At 32.8% G+C, this 13977-nt stretch overlaps 1 protein-coding gene across 1 annotated transcript in view; it reads left to right on the forward strand.

Annotated features, from left to right (window-relative positions):
- Positions 1-13977, forward strand: part of LOC131525926 (receptor-type tyrosine-protein phosphatase mu-like) — a 256453-nt gene that overhangs the window by 67249 nt on the left and 175227 nt on the right. Inside the window, 1 exon segment of the mRNA XM_058753934.1 lies at positions 3554-3676. Within this exon segment, the coding sequence (XP_058609917.1) occupies positions 3554-3676 (123 nt within the window).

The raw sequence follows: 13977 nt of genomic DNA on the forward strand, positions 1-13977 counted from the left end.
GGTGAGGGTGAGACTATAGCACAGAGGACTATATAATACATTTTGAGCAACATGACAATAGCAACTGATAATACAGGAAACCGCAGACAAATGTACATAATCAGCTGCATGAATCTACCAAAGCAATTGCAACTTGCTCAAAAGAATGATAAACTTTTCATGATGTGCACAAGTGATTAGATGATGTGGAGGTTGAACAAGTAGTTTTGAGAATTTCGTTTCTGATCTGAGAAATGCACCAAAGCCACGGAGAAGAACTGTAAGCTGACTTTGGCCCTTTTATCTCCATCGAAGGTTCTGATTGGTGTGTGATCAATTTTGACTCGTAGTGTTTCCACTTGGGTAAGTGTGTGCTAATTGAGCTCAAACTGTGCAGACTTGAGTGAACAATACTGAATGCTAGTGCTTTCTAAATGACCACATGGTGTAAGCGCTGAGAAATATAGGGATTTATGTGCAGAGTTTTGCAGGAACAGTTCACCAAATCAGACTCATGCGTCAAAGCAGGGGAATAGAGTTTATAGTTTAGAGAAATGGGTGTGCTTTTTTAATAATGGCGTTATGGTTTTGAAATTTTAGTTCAAAAGCCCGGTTATAGTGTTTTAGCAATCAAGAAAAACTGTAAATACAGTAAATATAAAACATCATTTTTATTTCATTCCAGATTTTTTTTTTTTTTTTTAAACCAGTTTATAATTATTTTTTTTACATAACATTTTACCAGTTCCTTATTCTATTTATTGAAGCGTGGTATATATTTTACAGTACATATCTTACTCTGTATTATTGCGTACACTCAGAAATACATCACATTATGGAAGTAAAAAGGGTTGTGAACACACACACACTCACACACACACACACACACACACACACTCACTCTCTCTCTCTCAGTCATCACGCTTCAAGAGTGATTGATCAGATCTGGCATGTAAAAGGTGTTTTTCTGCTTTTCTTGTTTATGCAAGCATTATTGTGCATTTGTGCACAGAGGAAGGTGTGTGTGTGTGTGTGTGTTAAATGGGTGTTTGGTTGCTGATTTGTGTGTGTGTGTGTGTGTGTGTGTGTGTGTGTTAAATGGGTGTTTGGTTGCTGAATTGTGTGTGTGTGTGTAGCAGCTCCTGTGTTGATTTACAGTGAGTTTGTGAGCGCTGCAGCGCCATGTCCTGAAATATTCATTTATTTCACCATTATTTTCCATTTCCTTTGGAGTGCACAGAACTTTTGGCCTTGCGTCGGCTCGTTCAGATGCACTCAGAATAAATCTCAGTGCAGCGCAGCGCTCGTAAGCGACGGGGCTAAAAGTGTGCCAATAATCGTTTCCTTGCACCTGTTCGTTTCTGTTTACCCATAATTACAGCCTTGTACATTAATTTCACTCGGACACCGGTCGTAGCTCTGCAGTAGTCCATCAGTCACGGCCGAGCTCCAGTTAAACTTCAGGCCTGAATTTGCAGTCAAAGACACTTAAATTCATGTTTTATTCTTTTAGGGCTCTGTGTTTATTGTTGTAAAGCACTTTCAATTTATGCCATGTTATATAAATAAATCTGGCTTTGACATTGACATTCAATGATACACAGCAAGACTTTTTACATTAAAGCTGATGTTTTGATGTTTAAAGCATCTGGTTAGTTGCACTGCAAATAAATTATGATTTTCCTCAGTATTTCTGTATTATTATCCAGTGCTAATGTCTTATTATCTGTATTATTATCCAGTGCTAACGTTCTTAATGCATGCAAAATCTGTAGCCTCCGTTTGGACCTGAGGAATCATCAAAACTCAACATTTTTCAATTAAAACCATATTCTTTCTGATCAGCAACTTCTCATTAATGAGTGAATGTGAAATAATTTATACAATAAGTTTTGAATGTTACCACATTATTAATGCATTTAAAAATCAAGAAATTTGAAATTCTTTGAAATTTCAAATTCCACTTGAACCAATTTTGATTTGAATATATCTTTGTAATAAATTTATTAGAGCATAATTTGATCAAATTCCTTTGATTTTTATTTATTTATTTATTTTTTTTTTTTACTTATGATTGCTCGAAAACAGTCCAAATCTATTAAACCTACATATTTATTTCTGACAATATATAAATAAATAAATAAAAACAACATACATATTACTCTAAAAAGTTTTCCATCAAAGCAATGTTATTTTAATTGCATGAACTTTCAGTTTTAGGTGAAAAAAGTGATCATATGTTCATGTTGCAGTTGTTCATGCAGTTGAGGACGTACATATTTCACGATGTTCATTTGATGTTCATCAACAAAATTCAATCCAAAAGTGTGTGAGAAATGGGGAAAAGGCTAAATATATTTTAGAAACGTTTTTGGTACTAATATAACTCCACGTATAATTTTACAAATTTTACATTTTTAACACTAATTGTACTCCATACACATCCTGGTCAAAAATGACCCGAACACAAAACATAAACATTTTTTGAAGTTAAAAACTTATTGTAAAAAAATCAATAAATCAAATAAATAAATAAATACTCAAATAAATTCTTAAAATATTTGCAAAGTTTCATTCCCTTACTAAAAGCTTCCAGGTCAAAACGCACCTGAATGCATTATGAGGGTTAAATCAAGATACATTTACATTTACAAAATGACTTAAGTAATTTTTCTTAAGTTTCATTTTCTGACAAACTGATCAAAATTAAGTGAGTTTTTGCTCAAAACAAGAGTAATAAAATATCTGCCGATGGGGACAGAAAAATAATTTTCAATTCAAATTATAATTTTTTTCTGACCACATTGGCAGATATTTTTTTATTGCTTTAATCATTAATGATTTTGATGCATTTTCTCAGAAAACAAGATCCCATATCATATAGTAATTTTACTTCTTAAGTAAATGTATCTTGATTCAAGAATATTTATTTATTTGTACTGGAAAGCAATGCAAATAAGTTTTTTTTTAAAAATCATATTTTTGCAGTGTGCAACAGTTAGTCCTACAACAAACTCTCACAAAACCACGGTTGAGTCCATCTGGTTGAGATGTGCAACCAAAAACAGTGTTTGACAGTCACAGTATCCTTTAAATTGTAATGTGTTTGTAAAGACAGCTCCTCTGTTTATTCTCACCTGTTTATTGCAGGAATTAAAAGCACAGATGACGGTCGGCGTTGTGCGTCCCGTGAGGAGAATTAGGATGAATGAGAGCTGAAGGCGGATGATGTGAAAGGGAAGTCTGGTCGCACGCCGCTGTGAAATGAATCACATTTATGCTCGCTGGCGCGGCAGCAGCCCAGCGTTTAACGATGATAGAGTTTGGACACTTCATTTCTGTCATTGTGAAATTGGTATGCGGCGCAGCTAATGATGGTAATATATGTGTTGTGCCGTGCGTTCGCTTCGAATCGCTCTCCATCTCGGTTTAAGCGCTGCTGTTGTTTGGCATATTGCATTACGAGCGGCCACATCATGACGGAAAGAAGCGAGGAGGAGGAGGAATCTCTCATTTCCAGGCCGTGGTAATGGGAAAAGCACTGATAATATAAATGTCTGTCCTTTTGTTGCAGGAGACTGTGACTTCGAGAAGCCCTTCTCGTCCTGCGGATATACCCAAGGGCGAGACGATGACCTGGACTGGGAGCAGATGGACACCAGTGAAAAGCCTTCGCTGGACCCATGGGTGCCACCAGGTGAGACTGTCACTTTGATCAATCACTGATCGATTAGTGGAGGTTCATGCTTGATTGTGGCTTCCTGACAGTCGTTCATCTGTACTGAGGAAGGTCAAGGTCAAGCTTCTCAATGGTCTCCTCAATGGTCCTCTTCGGCTGGAACAGACTGAAAAATTTATGTTTTGAATTTTTACTTTTTTTTGCTATATCGGAATGGGGTGAAAATTGGTGGCTTTTGTTGCTTTTGCTATGTGAACACATGAAAAAATCACGGACATGATTTGGATATGTTAAAGGTCAAAAAATAAAAAAAGTAACACTTCGCTGTCAAAAGTGACTGTGCAAAAATTTGCTAATTAAAATTTTATAAATATTGCATAGTATCATAAAATCCCTTCAAAATTTTAAATAATAATACAATGAAAATTATAATAATCAAAATAATAATAAAAAATAATTAAAAAAATTAATTAACTTTTATTAACTTTGTTCACTTTTTGACTGTGAAAGTACCAAGCGTGACCCAAAAATGATGAAAAATTGTGTGTTATCTGGCAATGGGGTCGGAAAAAATAACCTTACTTTTTCTTTTAATTGTTTATTTTATTATGTTTTATTACAATGGCTTTGTGATGGGTCTTAGAAACATAAACCCAAAATGCAAGTCTTATTTTAAAAATGATTATATCTCTTAATTTTTTTTTTTTTTTTAATCTGAAAAATGTGTATTTGCAAAGTTTTGTTCTCTTAATAAAAAACTATGCATTTTTTTTTAGAAATTTTTATGAATCTCTTCTGGATCAAAATGGGCATGAATGCATTATGAGGATTACATCAATGGGTCCCACTTTATATTAGTCTTAACTACTATGTACTTACATTTGAATTAATCATTTGGTACAATGCACTTATTGTGTACATACATGTGTTTACATTGTACTTATATTTTTTAAAAATACCTATATGTAATTACATCTGTAATTAATTTCTGTAATTACATTTATAATTACACTGTTGACCCATCCCTTAAACCTACCCAAACCACCAAACCTGTCCCTAATCTACCCTATCCCACCTCAATAGCAGCAATAGTGTTTTGCAATACAGTATGAACACAATAAGTGCATTGTACTTATTTTGTGATGTTAGTACACAGTAGTTAAGGCCACCTAATATAAAGTGTGACCCATCAATGTACATTTGCTTGAAGCAAAATGACTTAAGAAATTACGTCTTATTGTCTGAAAAATGCGAAAATTGGTGGCTTTTGTCACATTAGCTGTGTGAACACACAAAAATGATTCGGATATGTTAAAGGGATGAAAAATAAACAAAAGTAACACTTGGTACCTTCACACTCAAAAATGACCGTGGAAAAAATCGTTTCTATAAATATTGCATAGTATCACTCAATTCCCTCAAAATTCTAAATAATAATAAAAAATATTATTAAACAAAAAATATATTACATTGATTTTCCTTTAAAAAATTACAATTCGAGTCTTCAGTCACTTTTGACCACAAAGGTGCCGAGTGTGACCCAAAAATGATGGAAAAGTCTTTTCTTAATGGTTATATCTCTTAAAAAATAATTGTAAAAAATCTGAAAATAAATAAATAAAGTTTATTTTGAGGGTCTTAATGCATTTGGAAAGTTTCGTTCTGTTACTAAAAACTATGCAGGTTTTTTTTTTTTTTTTTTCGAAATTATGAATCTCTTCTGGATCAAAACAGACATGAATGCATTATGAGGATTAAATCAATAAACATTAGCTTGAAGCAAAAATAAGTCTTATTGTCTGTCAAATGTATCAAAATGAAGCAAGTTTTTTCATAAAACAAGAATAAGAAAATATCTGCCAATGAGGTCAGAAAAACAATCTTGTTTTCTCTCTGGCCTTGTGATGGATCTCAGAATAACTAAAGCAACTCTTGGTCAGTTATTCTTCATGTAATACAGGATTTGTCAGCCTGACCATTAAACCCCTCTAAAACCATCAAACCAGACCAGTCCGGTTAATCACATTAGGCTGGTTTAAGCGGTTTGTTTCAGCAGGGTCACGTTCAGGACAGTCTTCTTCAGCTTTTGTCTGAGGTTTTTATGAATCACTACATCTGGGATTTGAACCTACAGCCCTAAGGTTATCCAGGGTTCCTCTGGGTCTTAAAAAGCTCTTAAAGTCTTAATATACCTACAAATAAAGACCTTAAATAGGTTTTAAATCAGACCAGAAGATATTAAATTCATTAAAAGTACTGCATACACTACAAAAAGTACAGTACAAATATCTCAACATCCTTAAATCAAGAAACATTTACTTGAGATGCAAAATGAGGATGAGTTGCTTTGAACAAAATGAAATGAGTTTATGATTAAAACGTGAAAAAAAAAAAAAAATGTCAGTGGGGTATGAAAAGTTGTTTTTCTTTTAAATTAAGTTTATTTTCTGACCCCATATTGGTTCTTGTTTTAATAAACTCATTTAATTTTGTTCAGTTCCTCCGAAAACAACACTTCTTAATTTATTTTGATTTAGACATTTGAAACAAGAAAAAAATATGGAACAGCACTTTTTTTGGCTACAGAAGTTAAATAAAAGTCTAGTAGACTGAATCAGAGCAATTCAAGGTTTAGCTTCTTTTTTTTTTTTTTTTAAGAATTAAAATGAATTAAAAAGTGGTGGAGGTCTGTTGTAAGTAGTATTTTCAAACTTTAAAGTGTCACTAATACAACTCATTGTGTGCTCTCTAGACATTCACCGTAAGAAAACATATTGACCTATTGTGTTTCCTTTAAATTATCCTTAATTTGTCTTAAAAAAGGGCTTAAATTTACCTTTATAAACCTACAGAAACACAGTTATCTGACACCACACATTCACAGCAGATGCACTGCAGGTCTCTGTGTCTGAAGAGCTGGATCTGATGGGTTTTACCTTGGATTTGATGTTTTTAGAGGGATTTTGGCTGATTTAACCTGCTACCTCCACGTGTTTACAGACATCTACCTGTTTACCAGGGATTCTGCATTAGAAATCGAGCAGAGATCATGTTCACCTGATGATTTGACGCTTTAAATTGATTGACACGTTGCATGCTTCCAGGTTTTGTTTGTTTTTAATGGATGCCATTGAACATATTTTAGGGTTACTGAGCACTGATTTGTTCTAAAAGTAACAATCATAGAGAATTTTTAAACATATAAACATTTCTAGGCTGTCTTTCCTTGAGGTCACTGATCATATTTGCTATTTTACCATCCATAATCCTGAAATAATCTCCATCAGCCTGTAGAAATCAGTAGAAATCAGTAGCACGACTGCGAATCACTCTTAAACTGCTTTTATATCTGTGCATATCTGAATATTTTGCAATTAAACTTCGCAATTTATGGTTTTTATGCTCGTACACTGCAAAAAAAAAAATATTTTCTTACTTAGTATTTTTGATTTAAGATTTCAAGTCTTGTTTTCTAACAAAATCAATGGGGCAAGAAAAATAATCACGTTTAGCCTTTGAATTAAGATTACTTTTCTTACCCCATTAGAAGATATTTTTGCTCGTTTTAAGCAAAAACTAACAATTTTTAAATTTTTTTTTAAATCTTAAGTCATTTTACCTGCAAGTAAATGCATCTCGATTCAAGAATGATTAGAAAACAAGACACAAATACTAAGTAAGAAGATGATTTTTTGCAGTGTAATGATGGAGTTGTAGGTGGTTTGATTGCATGACTTCATGTGCTGCTTGTGCTGGGTTTGGTTGGTTTGAGCTCTTTATGGAGGATTGTTTGAAGTCTCTAAGGAGGGAATAATGGTTTGAGATGGTGTGCGATCACTAACACACTTTATTAGAGAATAAAACCAGCAGAATCAACCCTCGGTCCTCTGAGGAAACCTTGCACCAGTAACCAGCCGGTTATCGCTCGCATTACGGTAAAAGCGACTGGCGCTCAATATCAGCTAATGGAGCAAAGACAGAAGCTCTGGGAATGAATTTTTATATCAAAACAGGCAAATCTATTTTAATTAAAGCGTTTTTCCTCTAGCGGTGGCGTATTGGAAGTCATTAGGATGCTTTTCCCGTATTTGGAGCGTCTCTCTCTCTCTTTAATGTTGCATTGATCGCCTCTCATTTGATTTGAGACGAGGACTCTGGGACTGACAGCACCTCAGGAATCAGACTGATGCAGACGCCGCTCCAGAATGGATGGATATTGTTTTCCTCTTAAGCGTGATCCGTAATCGAGTGCTCACTTGTTTGTGTGTGTCTTAGCCTAATAGTGCTGGCCAATATATTGAATATTTCCTACACATTTGCTTTTTATTTAATGTGCTTTTTATTTCGCCATTGAGTTTTGTGAACGTCTTTGTCATTTAGATTAGCTTCACAATTCAATTTAAACCTAAATTCAACATTAATTTAATAGTTCATGTTCCTGGACGCATGTTTGTCACTGATGCACATGAATGAAAATGAATAAATCTAATTATTTATTGAGTTGATGTTAAAGTTTAGTGACCATTTTATTGTTTTAAATCTAGTATTTTTCATTAAACAAATTTGCGGTATTTATTTAAATATTGAGGTGTATATATATATATATATATTATATATATATATATATAATATATAATTTTAACTCTTAGTTTGTTATTTTAGAAAATTTAAATTAAAATGAGAAATGTTGCTTTGAAAACTAGATAGTTTTGAAACAATTTTTTTGTAATTATTTTTCTCCTTCCCTTTTTTTAAGTCTTAGTTTCAGGTTTAGTTTTAGTCAACTATAACCCTGACTGACGTTGTTGGATTAGAACAAAATTTGAACTGAACTAATATGAATAATGATTTTTGTAGAGCTGCTTTTCAGCTGAAGTGTTCATAATTGCTGAATTTTCCAATATTGACACTATTTTCTACAGTATTTTTACAGTAAATCTGCTTTAAATCAATCGTAGTGTATGAAGCGCTGTAGAAATAAATGTGACTCGACTGAAGAATATTGATGTATCAGTAGTCCTCATGCTGATCCGTGTGTGTGTTGGTCATTAAGATTGAGTGTTCGATTACTTATCTCTTCACGTGTGTGTGTGTGTGTGTGTGTGTGTGTCGTACACGAGTGATTCTAGAGGAGGTGAAATGAGCTGTCGAGCGCGGCGTGTTTCCTCCAGCGGAATTGATTAGTCACACACACACACACACACACACACACACACACACACACACACTCTCTCTCTCTCACACACACACACACACACACGCACACACACACACACACACACACACACACACACACACACTCTCTCTCTCTGTCTCTCACACACACTCACACACGCACACACATACACGCACACACACACACACACACACACACACCATCATCTTATTCTCCCTTGACTCTGAATAATAATAATAATAATAATAATAATAATATTTACTGTATTTTTGACAGGATAAATGAGGAATGTTGGCTTGACAAAGTTTTGAGAAGTACATTAATAAACTGTCAAACTGTTGCATTTCTTTGAATTGAAATTCCAGTTCAAGCTTCATGAATTAAAAGCAGCCGATTCTCCAGTTGTGAATTTTGCACGAGCTCCTCGTCTGAAGCTGGAATCAGTCACTGAATACTCAAAATAATTTCTGTGTGAAGGATCCTCTCAATGATTCAAACCACCAAAGCGTATCTGAGGCTCATGTTTCCTTTCCAGTGTTTTAGGATGTTCATCTCATATAAACATCATCTTCTGACCCTGAAGTTACTCTGCTCCATTTACAAACCTGATTGGATTGCGTTTCTGCAGATCCATTTGGAGACGTTTCACACGGCCTATTAAGAAATCCAGAATATAAGATCAAAAGCGGTGAAATGCGTACTTTTTTCCTAATGAAGTCTGATCTGCGATGTTATTTGTTTTCACAGCCTCATTAACTGAATTAAGTGTTGTGTGTACAGTAAGAGCGCGGATGGAGAGCATCCCTCCTGTTGTTGTTGGGTCGAGCGCAGAGACGTTTATTCTGTCATGAAGAGCGAAGGACGGCAGGAATTAAATCAGAACTTCAATCACATCGGCTGAAGATGACGTCCCTCAGGAATCCAGCATTAGCATCAGGCCACAACACACTAATTACGTTTGCCGCATTCGCAGCTCTGACGAGTGTTTGTGCCGAGAGAAAGTCAAACGGGACAGAAACCATCCCGTTATATGATTATAGGACAGAAGAGAGTGTCCTTCTGCTTCAGGCTGACCATAAAAACCTCTCGGAGAAAAAGGTTAACCTAAATAAAGTCTGTTTTTTGGAGTATCATTCAAAAGTTTGGGGTTGGTAATATTCTCCTGCTCACCGAAGCTGCATTTAGGCTATTTGGTCAAAAATACGGTAATAATAGTGAAATATTCTTACAGTGTAAAATAGCTGTTTTCTATGTGAATATGTGTTAAACTGTAATTTATTTCTGTGATCAAAGCTGTATTTTCAGCATCATTACTCCAGTCTTCAGAGTCCTTCAGAAATCATTCTAATATGCTGATTTGCTGCTCAACAAACATTTCTGATTACATTTATACTGTAAAATATTTCTATTTCATATAAATTCTGTTCTTTTGAACTTTCTATTCATCTGTGAATCCTGAAAAATAAAATGCATCACGGTTTTCACAAAAATATTCAGCAGCACAACTGTTTTCAACATTGATAATAATCAGAAATGTTAAATAAGGAAATTACTTTTTTTTTTTAAACTTGAAATATACATTTTTAATTTTAATTAAATATTTTTTAAATTATTCATATGATATTTAATGTAATGTATTTGAGAGCCACTGCTGGGCCTTTTTAATTTTTAATATAATAATTGAATGTTGATTTAAAATTAAATGCTTTATTATTTGAATGAAATTGAAATGAAAATAGTATTTTAATATAAATGAATTGTAAACTAATAATACAATTAAGGAAATTAAAATTTTATTTTAAATAAAAAAAAAATAAAGTCATTTATAACACAATTTAAATTGAAAGTTATATACATTTCAATTAATATAAATTATAAATAAATGCATTTAATATACATTTTAAACAAATAATTGAAATAATTGAAAATTAACATAAATATGTTTGTATTCAGATATGAAAAGCATATTAGAATGATTTCTGAAGATCACGTGACACTGAAGACTGCAGTAATGATGCTGAAAATTCAGCTTTGATCACAGAAATAAATTACAGTTTAACACATATTCACATAGAAAACAGCTGTTTTAAGTGATAATAATATATCAAATTTTTAAATGTATTTTTCAACAACAAAAACAAAATTGCAGCCTTAGAAGAACCTTCTTTCAAAAACATTGAAAAATCTTACTTATTACTAATCTGTGTTTATATATAATATTTAATCATTTAATAACATCATAACTCATGTTTCTGGTCTTACTGTAATTCTAGAAGAATAAAAGTCTGTCCCCATAACCTTTAAGCTGGATATAATAATCCAGTCCACCTCTGAAATGACTTTTTCTGTGTTCTTGTTGAATCTCCTGTTTGACGGGGAAACTCATCACATGACTCTGGATTAATTAACCAGTGTTCAGGTGGCGCTTCACAGTGACTTTACGGTGGATAATGTCATTAAAGCGTGTGGGAGCGGCTGATCGCGTCATGAAGCGCCGCTGCTGGCCAATTAGCCGACAGACAGAAAAGCCTTTCCTCAGAGTTTAAGAAAGTTCTTCAGCTTTCATTTGCCAGACAGACAGATGGAATGAAGTTTTTTCCGTCCTCATTGTCGGAGGCAGACAAAAGCGGCCCGGCTCATTCGCTATTATTTTTCCTGCTCTTTTCTTGCGGGTTTTTTCCGGCGAACTCTCACAGCGAGAGCGTTTTTGATTGGTGGCACAATGTGAGAATAGGCTTGTCTACATTGACATTTGAGAGGCGCCGCCGGGCTTTTTCTCGGGCTTTGACCTCGCCGGGTTTTATTAGCAAATGAGACCTGGAGGGTTTGAGTTTAAAGAGCGGCCCCTTCCTTCCCTTTTCTGCCACATAATGATTTTCACAGGGTTCAGGACCCGAGTGTGAACAGAATAATGAGCGCCAGTCATTACTGGAAATTACAGCCATCGGTCGCAGACCAATGAATGTAAAAGCCTGTCGACTTTGATGATCAGCGGCAGACGAGCTCGAGAGGAGATTTCTGATAATTATACAGCTCAGATTAATCACATCTAAACCTATATGCTGATTCAATTCACTTTAAATCAAGGATTCCCAAACGTTATTGTCAGCCGAACCCCTTGACCTCAAATATTTACTTAAAATAAATATATTCACTACTGTTTCTTCTGCTCACCAAGGCTGCATTTATTTGTTTAAATATAGAAAAAACAGTGAAATATTGTTAAAATTTAAAAATAGCTGATTTCAATGTGAATGCAATTTGTTTTTGTTTTTTTGTTTTTTTAAATAAGTGTTTTATTTGGTTGTTTTTATTTTATATTTATGTATATTTTTTAAATAATAAAAATATTATTTTAATAAACAAATAAAATGTATTTGGTTATTTATTAAACTAAATGTTTATTTATTTAGAAAGTTAGTTATTTGGATAATCATCATTAATTTACTGAAAGATATAATAAACAATATATTTATTAAATTACATATCTATTTAAAATAAATAATTTGTAATATTTATTTGGACATGCATATTTATTGAAATATTATTTATAAAAAAATATTTGCATTAACAGTTATTTATTTATTTATTTGGATATGCACGATTAATTTACTAAATAAACATATTTATTAAACTAAACATTTATTAATTTATTTGTACGAAATAATCATTTGCAAAATATTTCTTTGTGTGTGTTTATTTAATTTAATTTATTTGTTTTATTTATTTATTTATTTATAGCTATGCACAATATTAATACTTTTTGTTTTGTTTTTACATCATACCATTAAAATTCTATTTGTATTTTTAGATGCGCACAATGCTATGGTACTACTATGGTGTTTAAAAGTATTATCTGATTACCATAACTGTCCTGTGTTACTGTTACAGTACTCTTTTGCAAGAGTATTCTTGGAAGTATGTACACAACAATTTTCAATGTATTGTGTTGTGCGAGTATTATTTTAGGATTGAGTATTATTTTAGCGCAAGCAAGTTCATTAGAATGTTTGATTGGTTTGGTTTGAAAGCACATTGATAAAATTAGCCATTCAGAACTGTCAGAGTGCGAGGCTTTAATTTAATCATGGCTGTTCTCGTTAATGATCTGTGTCGTTATTTCAGGCTGCACTGTATTCAGATGTCTCTGATTATTAGAAATCTCTCACACATGGGAACACATGTCTCTTATAATAATGTGGTGTGATGTCCGGCGTGTTCGGACTGTGTTTAATTAGCTCAGCCGTTAGTGTGACGAGCTGCCGCTATCCCAGCATGCTCTAATGAAGCATCAGGTGCAGCGGGGCTGAGATGAAGCTTCTGTGCAGGTAATGCTTTCACCTTCAGACGTGTTTTACACCAGCAGATCGTTTGTGTGAGGAGCCGGCAGACAAGCTCAAATTAAACTAGGCTTTCATTCAGAACTCATGCAGCAGCTGGACTTCTTAACCATTTTCACAAATCATGTTTTTTTTTTTATTGTTTTTTTTTATGCATTCCAATTAATCTCAATCAAACTGCAGTTGGGTTATTTTGATTAGGTAAAAAAAAAAAAATACAGCTAACTAACACAATAAAACACAATAAAAACACAATAACAATAAAAAAAAACATGATTTGTGAAAATTAAAAAAATTAATAAACGGAGCTATCTGATTTTACAAAACTCTTCACATATATATATATATATGTATATATATATATATATATTTTTATTATTATTTTTTTTTTACATTTAAAACCATAATTGTTTTTAGTTTTTGGTATAACAAAAATATTTAATTTCTTGTTGACAGTGCATTAACTAAAATAATTTATATTTATTTTTATTCCTTTAATTTTTAATTATTTTAATAGAAATATTACATTTAAATACAAAATAATTTGTAATTTTATCTTTTTTTAAATTAATAAAACAGTAAATGTTGAAATTAACATCAACTAAGAAGTTTTGTTGAAATTAAACATCAACTAGAAGTGTTGTAAGTGTAATATATGTAATACATTAACTAATGTATTTAACAAACAAATAAAACTTTTATTGTAAAGTCTTGCCCAAATTTGTTTGTAACTTTTACAATAAAATGCTACAGTAAAATTTAATTGGCTAAACTGTATGTTAATTTATGGTTTTTACTTGCAG

Source organism: Onychostoma macrolepis, chromosome 02 (genome assembly GCF_012432095.1).
Source record: "Onychostoma macrolepis isolate SWU-2019 chromosome 02, ASM1243209v1, whole genome shotgun sequence".
Taxonomy (NCBI): domain Eukaryota; kingdom Metazoa; phylum Chordata; class Actinopteri; order Cypriniformes; family Cyprinidae; genus Onychostoma; species Onychostoma macrolepis.